General features: G+C 34.7%; 1 protein-coding gene across 1 annotated transcript in view; it reads right to left on the bottom strand.

The window, feature by feature from the left end:
- The window catches only part of TNKS (tankyrase), a 212,922-nt gene that overhangs the window by 42,733 nt on the left and 147,520 nt on the right, over positions 1-22,669 (bottom strand). The window contains exons 9-12 of the mRNA XM_019651006.1: positions 20,355-20,476; positions 17,902-17,993; positions 17,731-17,809; positions 3,803-3,974 (exon numbers count right to left, since the gene is read on the bottom strand). Coding sequence (XP_019506551.1) covers positions 3,803-3,974; positions 17,731-17,809; positions 17,902-17,993; positions 20,355-20,476 — 465 coding nt within the window. The remainder of the gene's footprint in view (positions 1-3,802; positions 3,975-17,730; positions 17,810-17,901; positions 17,994-20,354; positions 20,477-22,669) is intronic.

The following is a 22,669-nucleotide window of genomic DNA, read 5'->3' on the forward strand; positions in this document are numbered from 1 at the left end:
ACCAGGGCCCTCTGGCGTCCCAAGCCAGTTCTTAACCATCGCGCCACTCGGCCGGCCCTTCAGGGTATTTTTTGATTCCATACAAATCTGATGATATTTTTTTTCTTTTATGAGTTCTATTTCTTTTAAAAATGCCACTGGGATTTTGGTGGGGATTGCATTAAATTTGTATACTGTTTTGGGTACTATGGCCATTTCAACTATGTGATTCTTTCAATCCATGAACACAGAATATCTTTCCATTTCTTTGTGATTTCTTCAATTTCTTTTAATAACGTCTTGTAGTTTTCAGTGTATAGGTTCTTTGCATCCTTTGTTAAGTTTATTCCTAGGTATTTTATTCTTTTTGTTGCAATTGCAAAAGGAATTGTTCTTTTCATTTTTTTCTTAAATTTCATTGTTAGTATATAGGAGCGCAATGGATTTTTGTACACTGATTTTGCATTCTGCAACTTTACTGTTATTTGTTTATTGTTTCTAATAGTTTTTTTGGTGGAGTCTCCATAAAATTCAACAACAAAATAACAATTCAATTAAAAAATGGGCAGAGGACCTGAACAGATACTTCTCCCAAGAAGACAAACAGACAGCCAACAGATATATGAAAAGATGCTCAACTTCACTAGCTATTAGGGAAATGCAAATCAAAACCACAATGCAATATCACCTTACAGTTGTTAGAATGGCTATTATCAATAAGACAAGTAATAGCAAGTGTTGGAGAGGCTGTGGAGAAAAAGGAACCCTCATACACTGCTGGTAGGAATGTAAATTGGTACAGCCACTATGGAAAAAAGTATGGAGGTTTTTAATAAATTAAGAATAGAATTACCATATGACCCAGCAGTCCCTCTTCTGGGTTATCTACCCAAATAATCTGAAAACATTTATCAATAAAGAGTATATGTACCCCAATGTTCATTGTAGCATTATTCACAGTGGCCAAGACATGAAAACAATATAAGTGTTCTTCAGTAGATGATTAGATAAACGTGTGGTATATATGTACAATAGAATTATTACTCAACCATAAGATGAAATACAGCCATTTGCTACTACATGGATGGATCTTGAGATTTTCCTGCTAGGCGGAGTAAGTCAGACAGAAAAAGTCAAGAACCATATGATATCATTCATGTCGGACATAAGACTGAAAGCAACAAATTAACAAGATAAACAAACAAACAAACAAAAACTCACACAGAAAGCAGTTTAGTGGTTACCAGTAAGGGGGAGGGGGAGGTAAAAGAGGGTAAAGGGGGTCAAATATATGGTAATGGAAGGAGAACTGACTTTGAGGTAAACACACAATGCAAAATAGATGATGTATTATATAACTGTACACTTGAAACCTATATAGTTTTATTAACCAATGCCACTCAAATAAATTTAATTTAAAAAATTCTGGTTTATAAAAAATTGCTTATTTTCGTTACTCTGACATTACTTTTGACATAAATATTGCCAGCAATTTACAATTAAAACTTTATTCTTTATTAATGTTGGCAACTAAAAATTTGGGAGCTGAAAATGAAGATTTCCAAAAGTGGCTCTCAAACTCAGCATAACAGGCACACTTAAACAAATCTTTAAAATGTTTCCCAGAACAGAATCCCCAAAACTTACTGTGCATCCTATATGATTGATGCATACTTTAAGCAGTCATTATAGATATAACCTGGAATTGGATTAGTTAATGTAGGTATAATTGGAAAGTTCAGCTAGTTCATGGTTCACAGACTATAGATATACAAGTTTCTCGTAGAATTATCAGTTTAAAAAATTATAGCTTCTTCCAAATAAGAAATAATTCCGATTTTTAAAAACCTTTTTAAGGATAAGACTTTACCATATAATTGTATTATTTGTATTATCTTTCCAGATCAACAAAGAATGTGAAGAATTAAACTAAAAAGTTCTGGCACGTACTAAATTAAGCACTTAATTACCTATATAATGTTTTATCTTACAAATCAATTTTTAAGGAGAATTATCGAAACTATTTCATGTGTGATTCAGTATTTAATTTTATAGTTTACCAGTAGTCATGTATTCTAACTGCATTCATTTAGAAGACACTTTAAAAGAATTAATGGATCTAATCTGCTTAATTTATTCAATCCTTTCCTCCCCATTTTGTATATTATCTCTAAAAATTATGTATAGTATTGTTAGAAATTTTGATGCAATATCTATGTTTGCCTGATTTATGGTTACAACTTACAGAATCTAACTTAAAATTCAGTACTAAATGGTTCTTAGTAAAAAGTTTAAGAAGAAAATTTCGAATATTTTAACAAAAATCACACCTTTTAGAAATTTTAAGAATTTATTGAGAAGGCAGAAACATTTGCTATCCAAGAAGAATTATCTTCTTTAAACAAATGTTCTAGTGCCCTGTAGAAACAGGAAGTTAAATAAGTCCTGTTTTCCATAGTTCAAGCTTGAAATCCTGTAATAGGAAATTCCATTCCTTCAGCTAGGTCTTACTTGTTTTGATAGCGAAGATATAGCCTAGTCATGTCTTACTTCAACTGGCTAAAGATCACCGTCTAAGACTGAAGTAGAATGATCACTACCTAAGAAAGAACTGGCATGAGGAAAGTAAATCCTACCAATAGCTTTCACAATGTGGCAGTGTTACTCTTATGAGGCTGGTGAGCTCTGATCCAGCTCTAGTAACACATACTGTGACCTCTGTAAGTCTGAAAAGGTCCCTTATTTCAGCGTATAGTAGTGATTCTCAACTGGGCTGTACTTTTTGGAGGCTCTTCAGAAATTTGTGGGGTTGATTTTTGTCTTCTAGTGTAATCACGCTCAAGTGATTACTATTATATTAATTATAAATTATTTTATTGTAACTTACTGTCATTTCCCTTTTTTAGGAAGGTGTCTGTATAGTTCGATCATATTATTATATTTATGGACTCATTTCTAGATAGTAATGTTATAAAATATTCATAATAAAAAGAGGGCACTGTGTCTGAGGGGTAAAGAACTACTGGACTATAGGAAGGAAAAAGAACTAGGACTGCTAATTTCTAGTCTGTTGCCTTCTCCATTTTAATTTTCCAGTTTATTATGTCATTCTGGAGCAGATATAATTCACAAACAAAATTAAGAAATGAGAAAGAAGAGTCAGCTGTATTAAATTTCTTTTGTATCAAATTCATCACTTTTCAGTAGGTGGATTGTGTTATTTTGTCTCATTTTTGGGTTTTGGAAACTAGTGTCTATTTTTGTATCAGTTTTATGTTTGATCTCCCTCAATAAGCTAAGTAAAGTATCTAGCACTGTAACACTCAGCCAGATTTTATAATTATACTTAAACCAGGAAAAAACAAGGTAATTTCATAAAAGTGCAATGAAGTTAAGAATTACAAAACACTGAGCAGAAGATCAGAATATAACACATGTAAGAACAATTAATTAAAGATCATTACCATATGAGTGATCTGTAATTTTCTCTATTTGATAGATTATAGAACTACCGTAATCACTGTTTATATGCGTTTTAAGTAACCTTTGAATATAACACGAGTCAGGTTTTTAATTAAAAACTAAAATTAAAGATAATATTTGCTTCCTTCTCATGACACCTACGTCACCTCACCAAAAAGGCTAATTAATGGACAGGGCCACAGGCTAAGCTACAAGCAAGGAAAGGCAGGAAAAATATTCAAACAACAATGAAAAAACATTCCAACAGCTGCTTAAAACAAAAGGCACAAAGTTTTTCTGTGTATACCAGTGGACGTGGAAGAGAAAGAAGAGAACGCAATGGTTATCTATTTTAACTCACCACTCAGAATCTGCTGTACTGCTTCGCTTCCCATCTGCGCTGCTGTAAAGCCTTGTAATGAGATAATCGACGGATCAGAGCCGTAACTTAGCAGGAGGCGGCACGTCTGCAGGTGACCAGCTAGGGCAGCTCTATGCAAAGCAGTCTGACCAAGAGTGTCCAGTGCATTCATCTGAAAAATCATTAGGTGGGCACATGGAATTGAGCATCAATTTTTGTTCCCTTTCATACCCAAGCAAATGAATTCTAACAAGAAAAATCAATTGTCAAAGCTTTTTGAAAATGCCACAGATTATTCATGAACTTTTTTACTTACTGGTTCTAAAGAAATATCTTCTTCTTAAGTTACTCTTCTCTGACCACCTTATTGAAAATCACAACTTATCTATCCTTCCCTGAATGCCCATCTTCCTGTTCATCTTCCACTCCCTACCACTTCCCCTGGCAACTAAGGTCTCTAAGGACCGGGACATTGTCTGATATCCACTGCCTATCACATCAAAGATGTTCATGAAATACTTTTGGATGAATGGGTTTACCAACTTTGTTCTCAGAATATAAAGACTACAGAATAGGGTAAGCAAAGATAGTCAAAGTAGTTCATTACATTTCTTTTTTAATTTTAGTAAATAAGTATAATAAAATAAGTATAATTGAATTACAAACACATTTAACCAAAAAAATGATTTGAAGATTCAAATGTTTCATTTTTAAAACTTTGAAGAGTTATAAAGAGTAATAATTTAGCTAGTTTTAAGACTATTTAAGACAACATTAAACTTTGGGATCATGTTCCGAATTTGATCGAACGTAACTTGTTTGGTTTTCCAGGATGCCCCAGTAAACACCTCCTACTCCAGTTAGACCAAAGTCCATGTTCATTGTACACACTGCTTCTTTAGAAAGCCCTTCTTTCTACCTTCCTAGATTATGAGCTCCAGTGCAAGTCCCTCCTTTCTTGTAAGAAGCCTGCCTGGATTATTTGAAGCTTCAACAATTACTTCCTTTCTCAATACCTATGTCAATGCACCATTATCCAAATTATAACACTAGGGTGGTTTTTGTTTACCTAGTAAAACTAAGGTTATTGAGAAAATATTGTATTATATAGGTTTTCTGGGTCCTCTAGATAGTTCCTGTTAATGGTACATAAGAAATTCTCAAATATATGCTGGTTGGAGGGGAACCAGTACATGGAGGGGAACAGCGTTGGGGAATTGGGGAAGGGGAACAGACAAGTTCTTTCCTTTTTGTTCTTAAGTCTAGTTGTGGAGGATGTTGTTTCACTGGCCCATGTTGGTATTATCATTGCCCTATTCCCCGGTGAGGCAGTTGCGTGCGGGCCATTGGACCGCCGCTCACGGCGGCTCACTGCAGCTCATGAAAGCGCATGCCAGCTGCCAGCCGGCCCCACTGCAGCTTATGCCGTCGCTGGCGACTCACGGCAGCCCAGCTCCAGGTCGAGCTGTTGTTCACCATCTTAGCTGTAGAGGGTGCAGCATCACTGGCTCTCATGTGGGATCCGAACCGGGGGCACTGCTGCTCAGAGCTGGCATCCCAAACCAACTCTTAACCAGTGTGCCACTGGTTGGTTATTTAAAACATTTGTGCACACCCACCAAATGCAAGATTAAGAAGAAAAAAAAAAGGATTTAAGACAATTCATCTCTCTGTCTCCAGTCTTTCATTATTATCAATAAGGCTGTAACACTTGTTTAGGCCAGAGTTCATCTAAGTTTTTAATGGCATTTCACAAAATTCACCATGAAATACCAACATATTTAATTATATCGCCTTTGCCATCAGGAAAAGGACTTTTATACACAGACAACATAAAAGCACAGCCATTAGCATGTACTGATGGAAAACGCAAGCTGCCAAACGAAACTTCTTGAATATTTCTTTGTGATTTTTTCACCACAGGAGAAAAACCTAAAACTGAGAATATTTTAATCATTAACATTTTTCTGGAAACTGGATAAGAAACCAACTAAATTATTTAATTATAGCGAAGGAAATCCTCAATGCAGCTTGATGAATCATGGGGATGTGGTTTGAGAATTATTACTATTTTAAAATACAGATCTTATCAAGTTATGCCTCAGCTCAAACTTAGTGACTCTTTTCAATGCCTTCAAATAAACTTGAGTGACTCTCTTAGCATGTCATTTAAGACAAAGCATAATTTGCTTTTATACCACCTTCCTTTCTCCTATATTTTTTCATTACGATCTGATGTGCTCCAGCTTTATTAGATTACACTGGTGTCCCAATTTACGAAGAAGTTAGTTTCCAAAGTCACTGCCAAAGGTGAAATATGCCTTTGGCTGAGATTATCCTTGAAAACACCTTAGCAATGCAATGGGAGAGACAGATATCAAGTTTCTCGGTTAATCCAACACCAGCCAGTTTTACCTCCAGTGTCTGAGCAGGCTGACTAAGCAGCAGATAAAGTGCATCAAGTCTCTTTAAACACTAAAGTCGCACTATGTGTAAGAAGAGGTTCTCTCTATAAATATGTATGGGGGAACTGAGCGCAATTTAGAAAAATACAAGATTTACTTCCATCACTCACTCTGGCACGTGCACTCATGAAGAGAAATACTGGGCAAAAGTCACCACTCGCTAAAGTCATTTAAATTAACTTTTCTTGTTCCTCTCCCTCCCTCTGTTTTGGAAGGTGTGGTCCTGAGAGCAACTCCACTGTGTACTCAGCATTTTCATTTCTCTACCATGTTATTCTCTCTGCTTCACATTTCTTCCCCTCGTGAGTACCTGTCCAGAACTAAGTTTTTTATCTCCTAAGAAGTCTCATAAGGAAGGAATGTTAAGTAACATTTACTAAGCATTTACCAATATTAGGGTCTGTGTTAGATGCTATTTGTAAATTATAAGTTATTTAAAAGCAGTGACTATGACAATCTTAAATATAACTTTTCCCTCTACCCTTACCCTCTCTCTCCCCAAGAAAAAAACAGTATCTAAGACATAGCAGGAGCTCCATAAATGTCTTCTGAATGAATATAAAAAAAGAAGACTGTATAGTTATTAGAATTAATTTATAAAAGGAACTTTTTAGCTAAAAAAATTGCAATTGTTCAATGAGGACTGACTGATAACCCTAGGAAACTAAAAACTTGATCATATACTGAAGCTTTATGTCCTCATCCCTATATTTATATATGTAAGGCATTTTACTCATTTCTATGGATAGTATTATATTCTAGTATTTCAGAAAGCCAAACTTTCTTAGATCAAGTACAAGACAGCAATGGAACACAAAATTCTTTGCTTTGGCAAATGTATATATTTTTTATTATGAAAGAACACTGTAATTCTTCCCTCAAACTCTAAATGGCATCATAGCAACAAAAGATTAGCTATGGAGTACTTTATCAGACAACAAAACTGAAGCAGTACAAGAAGTCACTGAAAATTATCAGTGAGTGATATAACAGAAGCACTCATTCTATGGAAATAAATAGAATAACAAAACTAGAACAATTTGGTGATACTTTGTAAAACCCACTTAGAAAGAACCACATGGATGACAGGGTAAATATGAAACAGACATTCTATAAGGGTTTTTGTGAGGAAGAATTATTGTTCACTACAAGCAAATGCCATTAATTTCTCAGATCCTCTACTCTTAGGACTCCAGGCATGTCCCTCTGTGGTCAAAAGATGACTGTGGCAGCTCCATGCATCAACTCCATGAAATTTCACCAAGGCCAAAAAGGAAGTATTATACATCTATTTTAAAAGAGAAGGAACCTTTCCCAGCAGATTTCTCCTTATGGCTGAATCAATACCTACACCAGTCACTAGCAAGGAAAATGAGACTACCAGGATCGTTTTCAGACCCGGCCTTCTGAGCGCTCCCTGAACAAAATCGAGTTCTATAGGAGCTGGCAAGCTATAACCCATGAGTCAGTCCAACCAGCTGACTATTTTGTACTGCCTGCAAGCTAAGAATGGTTTTCTTTTTTTTTTTAAGATTTTACTGGGAAATTGGGGAAGGGAAACGGTGTTGGGGAATTGGGAAGGAGAACAGCCAAGTTGTTGTCCTTCGATCTTAGTTGTAGAGGGCGCAGCTAGCTCAGCTCCAAGTCCAGTCGCCATTCGGCCGCCTGTCGGCAGCTCGCGGCCGCTCAGCTCAAAGTGCCGTGTTCAATCATAGTTGCGGGTGGGCATAGCCCACCATCCCATGCGAGAGTCGAACCAGCAACCTTGTTGTTAGAAGCACGTGCTCTCACCAGCTGAGCCATCCTGCCACCTGTTGGCAGCTCAGTGGCAACTCTGCTTGGGCTCAGCTCACTGGCCCATGTGGGAATCGAACCAGCGACCGTGTTGCTCAGAGCTCACGCTCTTAACCAACTGAGCCACTCGGCCGGCCCTGGTTTTCATTTTTTAATAATTTCAGTTTAAATGGCTATATAATACCTACATAAAATCCTTGATTTGTCTCTTGGCCCATAAAGCCTAAAATATTTGCTATCTGGACTTTTAAGAAAATGCTTGCTGACCTCTGTTCTGAAGCAAGGAAGAAAGGGAAAAATGATTACTGGGTGCAAAATCAACTATCTACTAGAGTCATTATAAATCTTTAAATCGACTCAAAATTGAAAAAAATTAAGGTTCCTAACTTCCTCTTATATTTAACTTTATCAATGCCTTTAATATTCTACCTTTGTGTATTCTTTTATCTATCAGTCATGGCATATAATGAGGGCTTTCTAAGAAGTGGATAACCTCAATCTTTTTCTCCATATATTCTGAAGTGGTTCAAGGCATGGAAGTGCAAAATGTGTAGGCCTTGTAAAGTAAGTGATACATTTGTTTTTAGAGGGCAGCAGTAACTATTTTTTTACATGACTACAGATAATCCCTAGTCCCTAATTTTCTTTAATGGGTAATCTGGAAGGGTTTGCTTTACTGCTCTAATTCAGTTTCACAGTGAAGATGGGCGATATTTTGGAGCTAGTGTAATTTTAGTTCATTGTGGTCCCAGAGAAGTATAGGGAACTCTAGTTGCTTAAAGGAAGTCCTCATAAATTTGGGTTTACTACTCTAATCTCTACCATTCTATAAATTAGACAAATTGCAATTGATAGTAATTCACTGTATTGATGGAAAAATATAGAAGGAGACTAAATGACCTGTGCATGTCATCCACAATATCAATACTGGAAGCACTGAAAAAAAGGGCCAACTAATACACAAAACAGAGCCCATGTTCTGGAAGGTCTCGGAGACAACACTGTTTTCTGTATTCCTAGCTTTGACAATTTTGGCTCACACATTGACAATTCTTCACTGAGGCAAAAAATTAGGCTTAGTAACATTTAAAATATTCTTTGTACATAAGAATCAAACTCTAAAAAACAAAGAAATACAGTCTAGTATTCTACATATAATTAAGTGCCTCAATGGTATTCAAACTGAGCTATCAAATAAATGGGATTGTCACTCACAAGGATTCCTTTAGGGGCTTTTAAATTAAACATATAGCTGTCTATAAGTTTTGTGTTTTCAACCTAAAACACATATTTGACAGATTTACTTTATATATACCACCATTAATTTATTCTTCATATTAAAGAGATACAACTTTAATTCTTAATAATATATTATTTGGAACTACTAACATATATACTTACTAAAACAATCTGGGAATGTTAAATCAATGTTTCTGATCAAGTGTTTTTTAAACCCAGTCCTCTCTATCTTCCTCTGTCATAACCTCTACCACAAGGACATGACAGAGAATGTCATCAAAGATGCTTACCATTCCGCACTAAGGAGGATAGTTTCATTAAAGTACAGAAACTGCCTCAAATAAGAAAAATGCTACATTTAATGTGTTATATCTCAATTGTGATAATTAAATGGTTAGAAATGGCCTGAGATATATATTCAGAAGGTGTCAGAAGAGTAACAAATGTCTGGCAGTTTTAGAAACAAAACATATTCCCCCCTTTTCCCTGGTATCTAGAGGTAGCAACCTGGGGTATATATCAAGTAGTAATAGCGATTTTCCTAGAGGATAACAGGATAAATGATACAAATCCACAATGGCATTTGGCTTAAAATCCACAAGGCATAAAATTATGATTCATACATGCCAAAAGAGTTCTGGAAACCAGCAAGCAGACTCTAAGGAAATGGTTAAGGGGAATCTGTCGATATTCTAATCAGTGTGAAAGTGTAGTCTCAAAGAACTAACTTTGAGGCTGAGTTCATTTGTCTCCTAAACTTAATGCTATCATTGTCCATATTACTCATTTGGTAATTAATCATGAACTGTTCTGTGATGAATTAATCACCAACATTTCTGTAATTAAACATTTATTGTTAACTCACATTATAATTTTACTTTAACTGTGAACTTATGTGTCTCAGTCTTAACCTGATTATAAGTAATCTGAGAGTTGAAACAAGTCTCTATATTCCTTTAGCTAGAATGACAATGTGTTTTTTCCCCCAAATCAGAACACCTTGAAAATGAAAGTGAACAATAAAAAAATTAACAGGCATTAATAAATATACAATAGGGGAATAAAGATAGGGATCTGAAACAAGTCTATGTCATGGTAGACAGAGACTATATATAACCTTGGGAACAGGTGGCAGGCACAGAATAGCCTTTTTAGTTTGAAGAAACAGTATCTCATTATCACCCCTCTTTACAAAAAACTTAAAAAGCTATTTTTGTTGAATACTGCTAAATGATCATACCAGCTATTATACATATTCCTTGAGTCTGCATTTCTGTAATTGACTTTCTAAGAAAAGGTAGTATTCTAGGAAGTAGCTATCTTTCTGAAGCAGGGTCTGTTCATGCCACCTACCTATTCAAACATCTCCAATGGCTCTCCAAGTATTATGAGAACAGAATCAAAGCTCTCTATCTTTTTAGATTTTCATTATTTCCCTTTTTTGTACCTAGTGGACTTATCATAACTTCTGACAAATTCCTTTGCTTTCCTGATTGAGTTAATTATTTAAAATATATTCTTTGTAATTTGCCTCTTTCTGTATACCTAAGTCCTGGATGTTCCGAGCTGAAATTTTACTTCCTTCATGAAATTTCTCCAAGCTCTCCCCCAGCCTGCCACTACCAATGTAAGTAATTGTTCTCTCCTCTGAATAGTAATCTACCTACACTTCTCTTATACCATTTTCCAATTTGTATAACAAGTCATTCAAGTAGACTGTGTTAGACAATTGTTAGATTTTAAGTCCCTTAAGAGAAGAATTTTGATCTAATTTCATATATACCTCATAGTAACAAGTACAATGCCTTGTATTTGAATTGGCTGGTATGTAAATGGGTCAAAAGAATAAATCAGTAAGCTCTGATGATAAAGCATACTGTTTTCAACATACTATTCTGTATACTAAACAAACATTAGAGACTATGAAAATATTCTCTCACCAAAATGATGCATTCTAAGTCTTTCCCTAGAAATTTGGGGGAAAAAAGTTAAATGCCAGTGTTCATAAAATTGTTTAATATTGAAAGTCACTGACTCGCTTTATCTGTAATAAAGTACAATTAAATTTTATTCTAAAGTTTATGCAAAAATTATAAGCCATCATTACCATGGTGGGATGCACATAATTAAAGTACCTCCTGTGAAGAATGAAATAAAACAAAATGGCAACAAATTTAATTCTTACCTAGAATTCTTAAACAATAATCAGTATTTTACTTTAAAAGGTTTTGAATCCTTTAATGTGTTGTGAACCCGCAACAGAGTACAGAATTTGTGTAAGAAGTTAAATTTAATATAATTTCAGAGACATGAAACTAGACTGTTTACTAGCTGAACTTCAGTGTATTATTATTTGTAAACCTTCAAAATTGACATGGAATTTTAAAAGAAACAATTAAGTTCTCCACAAAGAGGGTATATATAAATATATATTATAGTGGTACATAATTTCTCTGCTTTATTAAGGAGTACTTAGCTTCTCACGTGCCCTAACTGCCTGAGAAATAGCTCCCTGAGCATAGCTGATTAGAGAGAGGGGGCCAATCCAATGGCTGTGCTGAACAAACTCACGTCTCATTCATATTCTCCTTTTCTTGTCCCTGAGACTTGGGAGACACGGTAGCCACAGATGGCATATTTCTAAGCCAAAAATATATAAAGTAGGGGCTGCAAAGACCATAGTTAGGCCATAGAGAAGTAAAACAGAAAAATACAGTCTATAAATAAAAAGAATGAAGTAGACAAGCAAAGACTGATAGAGAAAAGAAACTCATGCAACTTAAAAAAAAGAGACAGATACAGACAGAATGGCAGCCAAAGTACCCAACAGTTTGTAAATTCCTTGTTCTAGTCTTTTGTGAATCTCAGCTATAATTCCTGTAGATTACCCATATGGTTATTTCAAAAAAGTAATAAGCATACATTTACATAAGTATAAAATGGATTTTCATTTGTGCTTAATCTAGATTTTGTTGATCTGTTACTGGTAACTAAATTTCTCTGAGACATTGGTCCCTTTGGTCTTTGTTTTGATATGCTCAAACCTCAGATATTATTTAAACTATAAAAGATACTTTGGATCTATATTTTAATAGCACTTTAACACCTTTGGGGTAACAGAATCTGCTCGGCAAACCAGCTCTAGAAAACATTAATAAAATCCTTATAATGAGTTAACACATTTCCCCAAAGTGAGCAAAGACTCTTGATCACTTCTCAATGTGAGAAATTAAGCCCATTTAATGCCAATTACTATGAACACAATTTCTTCTTGCATACAATATAAATAAATCTGTTAATTAAGACATATAAAAAATCAAAAGAAATTCCTTCGTGTTCTACACATTTAACAGATGCTCACTAATGACAAAATAGGAGTGCTTTTATGTATGACAAAAAGCACCTCTGAATGAAGTCTTTTGTTTTTAGGTATTAGTAATACCATATGCATTTGGGGCTCAAGTTCTATTTAATGATAGCAGACAAGGCAGTAGTAATAGAATACAGAATGCCAGGGTAGACTGACAATAATAAAGAAAAAACTGTCATATGAAATAAAGTCTTCCTGTCTCTCCCTTTTAGGCTTTACAGTAAGCTTACAAAGCAGGGGGTTGGTAGAGAAAATTATTAATTTTTTTCAAGATATAGACGTTTACTCCTATAAAGGTGCATTTCTCACATTAGTTAGTTAATACCCCCTTTTTCTTCTAACCCTCCTTTCCTCACCAGCCATTTGTTTTCTATCCTTATGCTGAATATTGCCTGCTTGCCCCTCTGGATAACCATCTTCCACCCTGCTGTTTCCTAAGAAAACCACTTATATGGATCCCATCAGTGGGCTCTTGTGGTCTTTAACCTTTTGTTGTCTTTGGCCAATGAGAAGCACCGGTAGGAGGCTGGTGGGAAGTAGGAGTGATGAGCAGCGTCAAAAGCTGCAGGTGCTGCCAGGTGGCTTCTCCATATAGCTATATGCTCTGCTCGTGCCAGTGACCGCTCCCTTTCCTTGTCCCTTAGGCTTAGGGATGATAACATCTCCCAACTTGCTACTCACACTACCTCATCCATTCTTGGTTTTCTTAAACCTTAACCACACCTTTGTATATAATTCCTTTATTAAACTTTCCTCAATTACCCAACTTGGGTATGCTATTTATTGCCAAGACCCTAACTAATACAATTCTCTACCTCCATTATCTTTGGAATGCCTCTTTCCAAAGCTACTAAAGCCGTTAAAGGAAAACTGCCAGGTTAAATGGCAGTGTCTACCTTGATTTCTCTCTGCAGCACTGATTACCTATTCTTTCTTCATATTCCTACTGCACTCAATAGACACTGTGATGACTTTTTGGTTTCCTCTTCCCATTATTGCTCTATGAATATGGATAGGTAATCCCTCAAAGGTTCTTAACTTTCAACTTCTCTCTCCATATTTTTTCTACCAGGAAGCCTACTCAATCCCACAACATATAATCACTATGTTGATGGCTTCCCAATAGGTCTTTCTAATTCTAAACTCTTTTACTTATACTCTAGTGCTATATTTCCAACCACTATTTTTATTTAAATATCCCTCTATCACATCAACTCCAAGTACAAAATCATTATCATAGCACAGGAAAATAGTATTTCTCTCTAGCATTCTTACTTCCATTAATTGTACCACCATTTTCTAAGTTCATTCTAACACCCAATTCATTTCCCAGTAATATAATTATTCCTTCTTAAGTGGCTTTCATCTCTCTTCCTTCTTCATTATTAATGCTGCTAAATTGGTTTAGGATTATCTTCAAGTTTGGTAATTGTATTAACGTCCAAACTGGTATTTCCCATAGTACCGAGCACACAGTCTTGATCATTTTGCATCTCAATATTTGTTGAGTTAGTGGATCAAGACAAATTATAAAGGGATTAGATATATTTTCTATATAAAAAGATAATTAAGGGAAATATGTAGTATATAAGTTTGAAGAAACAAATATGGAAAAAAATACAATGCTCGTACTTACTAGTAATCAAAGTATTGCTTGTATGTCAGGTATTATACTACATACATATATACGTAAGCTCATTTAATTAAAAAAAGAAAAACTTGGGCCGGCCGAGTGGAGTGATGGTTAAGAGCTGGCTTGGGATGCCAGAGGGCCCCGGTTCGGATCCCTCATATGAGAGCCAGTGACACTGCTCTCTACAGCTAAGATGCTGAACAGCTCAACCTGGAGCTGGGTTGCGACGGTGTTGGCTGCAACCCCTGCGGCAGTGGGTTGCCATGGACTACCGTGTGTAGCCAGCAGTCAGCGTGAGCGGCCCTCAAGCCTCCATGAGCGGCTGTCCAGAAGCCAGCCACTGATCTGCCTCGCCCGGGAAGAGTGCAATGATGGTGCCAACTTGGGCCAGTGAAGCAACGTCCTCTACAACTAGACTGAAGAACAAAAAGTCAGCAACTTGTCTGTTCCCCTTCCCCCAATTCCCCAATAAAAATCTTAAAAAAAAAAAGAAAAACGTGTAGGGGAGGTATTAATACTCACATATCGCCAAGGAGTCAACAGAGTTTTAGGGAATTAAGTTCAAGATCACACAACTAGAAAGTGGAGGATTCTAAACTGAAAAAAGTATGCTTGTCTATGTTATATACACAATGTGTTTAATTGAACACACACAACGAACCTCAACTTTGTATTTATCACCAAGCTTTGAGCAAAAGAATGTTTGGCTTATATAAATTTTACTAAGTTCTATCTAAGACAAATTAATTACTGGTATTAGATCTCCCTTCCAAACTCTCTGCCTTTTCTGACTTAATAGCTTTAGGTTGAAAACTGGACGCATCACGAAGAAAAAAAGGCAGCATGATGGTAGAAACAGTGTAAGAGGGCTGAATTCTAATTCAAGACTGGTGCTGCTTGCTCTGAAGGTGTTTTTAGAATTAAACGGGAAACATGAATTGCCTGAAAATCAAATTAAAACCGTGAGTTCTCCAGAAAGAACACTAAGCAAGGAAACATTGGGACCCACAGTAACTAAGTTGGGCTTTTACTAATGCATCAGTCCCCAGATAAACCAACCCTGAGTGACAGCAACTTGCCTTGGAACCAGGGAACAGGTGAATGGGAGGATAGCCTTTGGTATCTATTGGTTCATAACCCTGATTAAATAGGATACTGTTCCGTCCCCCCACCGCTCATTTTAATGTGCTTAATAGCAGGTGTTTTCAATTCATTTAGTTGGACTATAGTGGAAAAACTAGGGAAGATATACTAGTTTAAAAGTCATTCTACATCATTGGCAGGATGTTTAAACTTATACATGCCCCACTGATGAATTGAGACATTATTGATGAGAATGTATTGTGAACATGAAGGGCAGACAAAGATTGAGAACCACAGATATAGAGTAATGGTGACTAGGATAGGATATAAAATAATTTTTCACTGAATCTTCATGAAATAAAATGACTCATGGTAGACAACAAATAGATATATTTTCCCAAAATGAAGAGCATTATTCATGGTTTTCAAGAACATTACAAATGCCATTAACATATTTTAAAAAATATGTCAATGATAAATACATGATGCTCTTAAGTATAGCAGAAAGCCCTCTTAGCTTAGTATTTTCTGCTTGGTAATCTCAAAACAGGTACTAAATCTGTAGAACTCCATTCCCTTTCACTCCAGGTCATACTATTTTTTTAATTAAAAATGTCAATTGTCTTTTTAAAGCAAGGATATTTAAACTTTTATATCATGCACCTTATGAATAAAAAATGTTTTAAGAACACTCTCAATATATATATATGTGCTCATTTGTACATTATAACCAAGCAGTGCTATATTAATATATAATAAATATATATAAAGCTTATACAAAAAGAGAAATTACAAAGGATGGGAAAGAGATGGAACAAATAAAATTTAAAAAATATTTTAATTACTAATGGTACCATTACTTTTGGCTCAATTAAAAAAAACTGAAAAACCTTATCAAGAATTGTGATGTAGATTTGAGGGTCTGATTCTAAGTTCATTTTCAACAGTTGGTCCCACTGGCTAAAAAGATTTCACACATATATGTAGAGCCACTGGAAAAACTGCACTATTAGCAATGCCTACTAAATCAAACTGCTTATTTTTAATGTAATTTACTAATTATGCTAAAGTTTAAATTGAAATTCTGGTAGTAAAGTTGTATCTTTCTTAATCTTCTTGAAAACTTATTAAGAAGTGCTGCACTGAAATGTTTTTAATAGCTTAAAAAAACACCTACACATAAATTAAGAAAGGCTTTCAAAACAGGTTAGAAAATTCTGTTTTCAAGTTTTTTAATTATGTAGATACAACACAGTTGGGTGATATATTTACATCATTTTTTGGCAACAAAATAAAAAAACAGTGGACATATTCTAAAAATCTACTTTTAAAATGTCATCTTCATTTTTAAAAGATTCTTTTAAAACTGTTACTTCTTCATTCACTCTAAAATATGTAACTGTTACCTATAAGAATCTGATTATTTCTTTCCAAAAAAAGTACCTACATATAAGTAATAGTCATTTGTCAACAAAGAACTATCAGCAAATTTTGAACTCTTATTTTCATAAAAAGCACTAAGTATGACAATTCCTGAAAATATTAATTCATGAAATAGACAATCTCTTTATACTATAGATCATTCCTTCTGATTATCAACAATGATATTTATTAAGGTTCTACCATTTATGATAATGTTCATAAATTTACTAATGTGGATACATGTAAAGCGCAATATGCCACACATGCTGAAAGTGAACAGATGAGTGAGTTTGTCACTGTCAATCCCTCCATACTCAAACTCCCCTTCTTCCGCAGGAAACACCTTGGGCTCAGAAATGACTTGAACAGACTGACACATGGACGATGAGGTGCCAGCATCAATGTGAGTAGCAACTGTTAATAGATATTAATTTGTTTTTTCTTAAATGAATATTACTATTTTCACAAATTAAAATTCTTTAGTGTTGAGATTATTTGAGAAAATTATTTTCATTACCAGTTTGAAGAAATATAGATGTTTTTTAAAATAAGTAGCAATATTTTGATTAACATTTATGCAAATTATTTTCTGATAAACCATCACTGATATTGACTATGGAAATACATCCATTCCAGTATTAACATAAAACAATGTTAAGTTACAATGTATTTCAAATGATCAGACTGTAGCCACATTTTATTGCTTTATTGAAGAACATCGGTAAAGTACAATAAAACACAGGTAATTATTAGTAACAAGATTTAAATCAGCTTTAAAGCAGAACTGATGAATTCAAATACATGCTAGGAGTCCTTTATAAAATTACTTTTCTCTTTAATTTTCCTGAAAAAATTAACAGTCTGAAGAGCAGCTAGCTACTCAATGCCAAGTCTGGCACTTGATTTCAGGTGTGTGCCTTACCTTTGCTCCATGCTTATGCAGAACTTCCATGACATCATTATGAGCTCTTTCTGCTGCAACATGCAGAGGAGTCATGAAACTATGGAGAGGAGGAAAGGAAAAGGTAATTTCCTAACTGTTATTACATTTCCCTTTTAAGAATTAAACAACTCCTTCTGTAACTACACTTACTCTTTATTTTTTTCATTAACATTTGCTCCTTTTCTAAGTAACAATTCTGTTACTTGTTTTCGTTTGGGATGCAGGGAGGCGACAGCACAATGCTGCAAAATAAATAAAAATAAGTTAAAATAAACTATTTAAAAGTAGATTTCTGAATTAAATAGCATATGCTGACTATTTAGAACAGTATCATTTCAAAATGCACTTATATATTTTACATTATGGAGATGATCAAAATTTCTCCCAAGTAAGCTGGAAGTATAAAACATAAGCCTTCAGAGCAAGATAAAATTATGCTCCTAGTTAAGCATTAAGTGAGGCTTTTTTCTTTTTCTTTAGCCAATAAACAATTACCCAGTATATATTTATTTGAAGATATCAGAATACTGCCTCGCCAAAGCTACAAAAATCTATATCTGGATTACTCAATTCTTCATTAGGCTATCAGCCACCTAAATCATACTTCTTAAACTCTTCCACAGAGGTACTCCTAGTACTACAGAAGAAAAAGCCAAATGCGTAGGGAGAGGTAACAGACCTCAAGAAGCTTAATGGGAAAAGTATTCAGAAATTTTATATTTTATCCTATTAACGAGGTGTGATCAAAATATATGGTGAATGTTTAAATTAAATTAAAAAGTACTACAGTAAAAGATACAGTACCATTAACCCCCCTCAAAATACTGCTTCTCATTTCGAACATGCTTATATCATCATTCTTGTCACTTTCTGAAGTGGTTCTGGAAGTCCTCTTTCGTGAGTGTCTTTAGTTGCACTGTCTTGGCTGCCTTGATGTCCTGAATTGATTCAAAATGTTTACCTTCATGGTCATTTTGACTTTGAGGAAGAGCCAGAAGTCGCATGGTGCCAGATCTGGTGAATAAGGTGGATGAAGACACACTGTAATGTTTTTATTTGACAGACATTGACATACCAGAAATGATGTGTGACATGGAGTCTTTTCATTGTGATCAGAAAATATGATGAGTGCTGCCGCCGAGCGCCATGCAACAGAAAGGCAGGGATCTTCAATATGGGAAGCAGTGCTTCGAACCTTAATAACAGTGTGTGACAAGTTTCAACTTGTTCGGTACAGTCAGTTGGGTGTGAGCTACAGTTGAGAGAAGGTGTGTTTTAAAGTGTGCCATATCATCCTTCCATCATGACAATGCTCCATGTCACACATCACTTCTGGTATGGCAATTTCTGTCAAATAAAAACATTACGGTGTGTCATCATCCACCTTATTCACCAGATCTGGCACCATGCAACTTCTGCCTCTTCCTCAAAGTTAAAATGATTCAGGACATCGAGGAAGCCACGGCAATGCAAATAAAGACACTCACAAAAGAGGACTCCCAGAACTGCTTCAGAAAGTGGCAAGAATGATGGGATGTCTTCAAAACAAAGCAAGACGGAGTATTTTGAGGGGGGTTAATGGCAATGTGTCTTTTACTGTAATAATTTTTAAAATTTAAACATGCAAAGTACTGTTTGATCACACCTCATATACAACTTTTGTATCCAACTTCATATTATATTAATGTTTGTATTAAAATTTAAAAAGTAAAAAACTATTTACTAATGAATAAAATGAATGCTCCAAAAATTCAGGTCAAGTTTATTCTGGGCTTCAGTATCTCCTGGAATAATGCTGTGTAGCTGGAATGTATATGAACCCCAAGTTTAAGGCCACATACTTAAGTGTACATATAGTTAACCCATTTCAGTTTGGTAACTCTTTTAATATTGTTTTCAGCATGTATTGACTACAGTTTGACTTTTTTGTGCCAGATATATGACAGTGTTAACTGAAGCATATTTAGAAGTTTGTGATAGAGGCATTACAAATATTTATATTCTGAATTCAGGATTAATCTAACCAGCTCTATACCTGAAAGTTAATGTGATCAGTGACAATGGAAATAAACTAAATTTTCTGAAAATACATTAGATGAAAAAACATGAATAGCTTTAAAGATAATTTATACAATCTGGAACAAAAAATTCATAGTCTTAGCCATTTTTCTATAATAAATGTAATAATTAATTGAATACAATTGCCCAAAAGGATGATGCAAGTATCTTTGAAAAGACTTTAATCTTCTATAGAAAACAAATATAGCATTTATCTAGCAGTCCCAAGAAAAAAAAATTCTAGAGAGAAAATCACATTTTGTACTTTATGAAAGCATTGGCTATAAAGGTAGATTTGTTATAATATGGTTGGATAAAGACAAAAGTAAAAATAATTCCCAAATCAAGATTGAGCAAAAGCATTTTCTCACCCATGAAAGCAATAACCTCCCGAACAAATGTAAAAATCAATACAACCAACATTAAAATGCCAATTCCTGGCACTGCAGATACTAAAGTTACTTTAAGGTTTCTGAAATGAAAATCCTACTTGTATTCACACTACTATTACAGACCCATGGAACAGGTTAACAGTGAAATCTTACCAGTGCAGTTTCATGTGACTGTGGTTGCTTGAAATTAATTATTTCCAAGGCAAGTGTTTTTTTAACTTTGGCTAGGTCAGCTTCTCTGGCTGCTTGTAGTAAAGAATGACCTTTAAATTCATCTGTTAATGAAATAACGGTTGAGATTTAAACATTTAAAATCTATAAAAATCATTAGAATTGTCTACCTTATAATTATAAAGTAGAAAAATTACTAATTTTAAATTGTCCTGCATTTTAGACATAGAAGGAGCATGAAGATATGATGATAAAGGTGCAGAGGATGAGGGTGTAAGTTAAAGAAAAACTCTGAAATCTGTATGCTCTGAAATAAGACTGTTTTAAGAGTTCATAAAGATACACATACAAAGATACTTACTCCAGCAAAGTTTTAAAACAAGCAACCTAACTGTCCACCAAATGGAAACCAGTTAAATAATTTGTGAACACTTACACACTAGAATACTTAACAGCTCTTAAAGAAAAAATATAAATCTATATATATGACAGGAGAATATTTATCATTTGATGAAAATTCAAGTAGCAAAGGAGGAAGGATAGGTTGACTCAATTTTTGGTATTGTTACGACTACTATTGCCACCACAACAAAATGTAAGTGATTGTATAAAAAAGACATTTTAGAGAAATATTCACCAAAATATTAATAGTGCTTATGTCTTCACACAGAGAAAGAAAGAAAACTGAATTAATGAAGGAAGTGCCAGAATTTAAAATATTTTCAAGGAACAATTAATATTTTATTTATTATTTGTATACGAGTGAGACATTTTTAAAAGGCATTTCTAAATTAATTGCATAAATCAGAATCCAATTATCATTTATTAAAAACATATAGTCTTATTTCTATTTTACAAGTTTGGTGATATGACAACTTACTAACAAAAAAGCTGAAAATTGTTTTAAAAAGAAGCAAATGATGTGTGACCTAATATATTATGTCACAATTCCAGGACCTCTCACGTTCAGGCCTTTGTATCTGCCTGGTACTGAATTTTTTCTCTTTTCTTTTCTCTACTCTCCTTTGAGGGCCCCATCTAACTTCCCTCTTTCTCTCAAAAGACACACAGAGAGAATCTATTGAAAGGGAGAAAATATTTTCAAATGATATATCCAATAAGGAGTTAATATCCAAAATATATAAAGAACTCATACAACTGAACATCCAAAAAACAATCCAATTAAAAAATGGGAAGAGGACCTAAATGGGCATTTCTCCAAAGAAGATATACGGATGGCCAACAGTCATATAAAAAGGTGTTCAGTATCACTAATCACCAGAGAAATGCAAATCAAATTAGAATGGCTATTATGAAAAAAATCAACAAATAAAAAGTGCTGACAAGGATGTAGAGAAAAGGGAATCCTCGTGCACTGTTGGTGGGACTGCAAGTTGGTGCAGCTACTACGAAAACAGTATGGAGGTACCTCAAAAAGTTAAAAATAGAACAACCATACAATCCAGCAATTCCACTTCCTGGTATTTATCCAAGGAAAACGAAAACACTAATTCAAATAAATATATGCATCCTTATGTTCATTGCTGTACTATTTACAATACAAAAGCAAACTAGTTGTTTAACGGCAGATCAATGGATAAAGATGTGAAGATGTCACACACACACACACACACACACACACACACACACACACACACAGGACTATTACTCAGCCATAAAAAAAGAAATTTTCCTATTTGCAACAAAATAGATGGATGGAGAGGGTATTATACTAAGTAAAATAAGTCAGATAGAGAAAGACAAATATTGTATGATTTCACTTATATGTGGAATCTAAAAAAAACCCCACACAAATGAACAAATAATACAAAACAGAAACAGACTCACAGATACAGGGAACAAAGTAAAGTGATGAGTGCCAGTGGGGAGAGGGATGGGAGAATGCATGAAAAAGCTGAACAGAAATAAGAGATACAAACTTCCAGTTATAAAATAAGTAAGTCATGGGAATGTACTGTATACCATAGGGAAAAATAGTCAATAATATCGTAATAACTTTGTATGGTGATAATTGGTTACTAGACTTACAGTGGTGATCACATTGTAAGGTATATAAATGTTTAATCACTATGTTGTATACCTGAAACTACTATAATATTGTATGCCAACAATACTTCAATTAAAAAAAGACCAGAAAGGGGCAGGCTGAGTGGCGCGATGGTTAAGAACTCGCTTGGGATGCCAGAGAGCCCCGGTTCGGATCCCACATATGAGGGCCAGTGACACTGCCCTCCACAGCTAAGATGCTGAACGACAGCTCAACCTGGAGCTGGGTT

This window comes from Hipposideros armiger, unplaced genomic scaffold (genome assembly GCF_001890085.2).
Source record: "Hipposideros armiger isolate ML-2016 unplaced genomic scaffold, ASM189008v1 scaffold_151, whole genome shotgun sequence".
Taxonomy (NCBI): domain Eukaryota; kingdom Metazoa; phylum Chordata; class Mammalia; order Chiroptera; family Hipposideridae; genus Hipposideros; species Hipposideros armiger.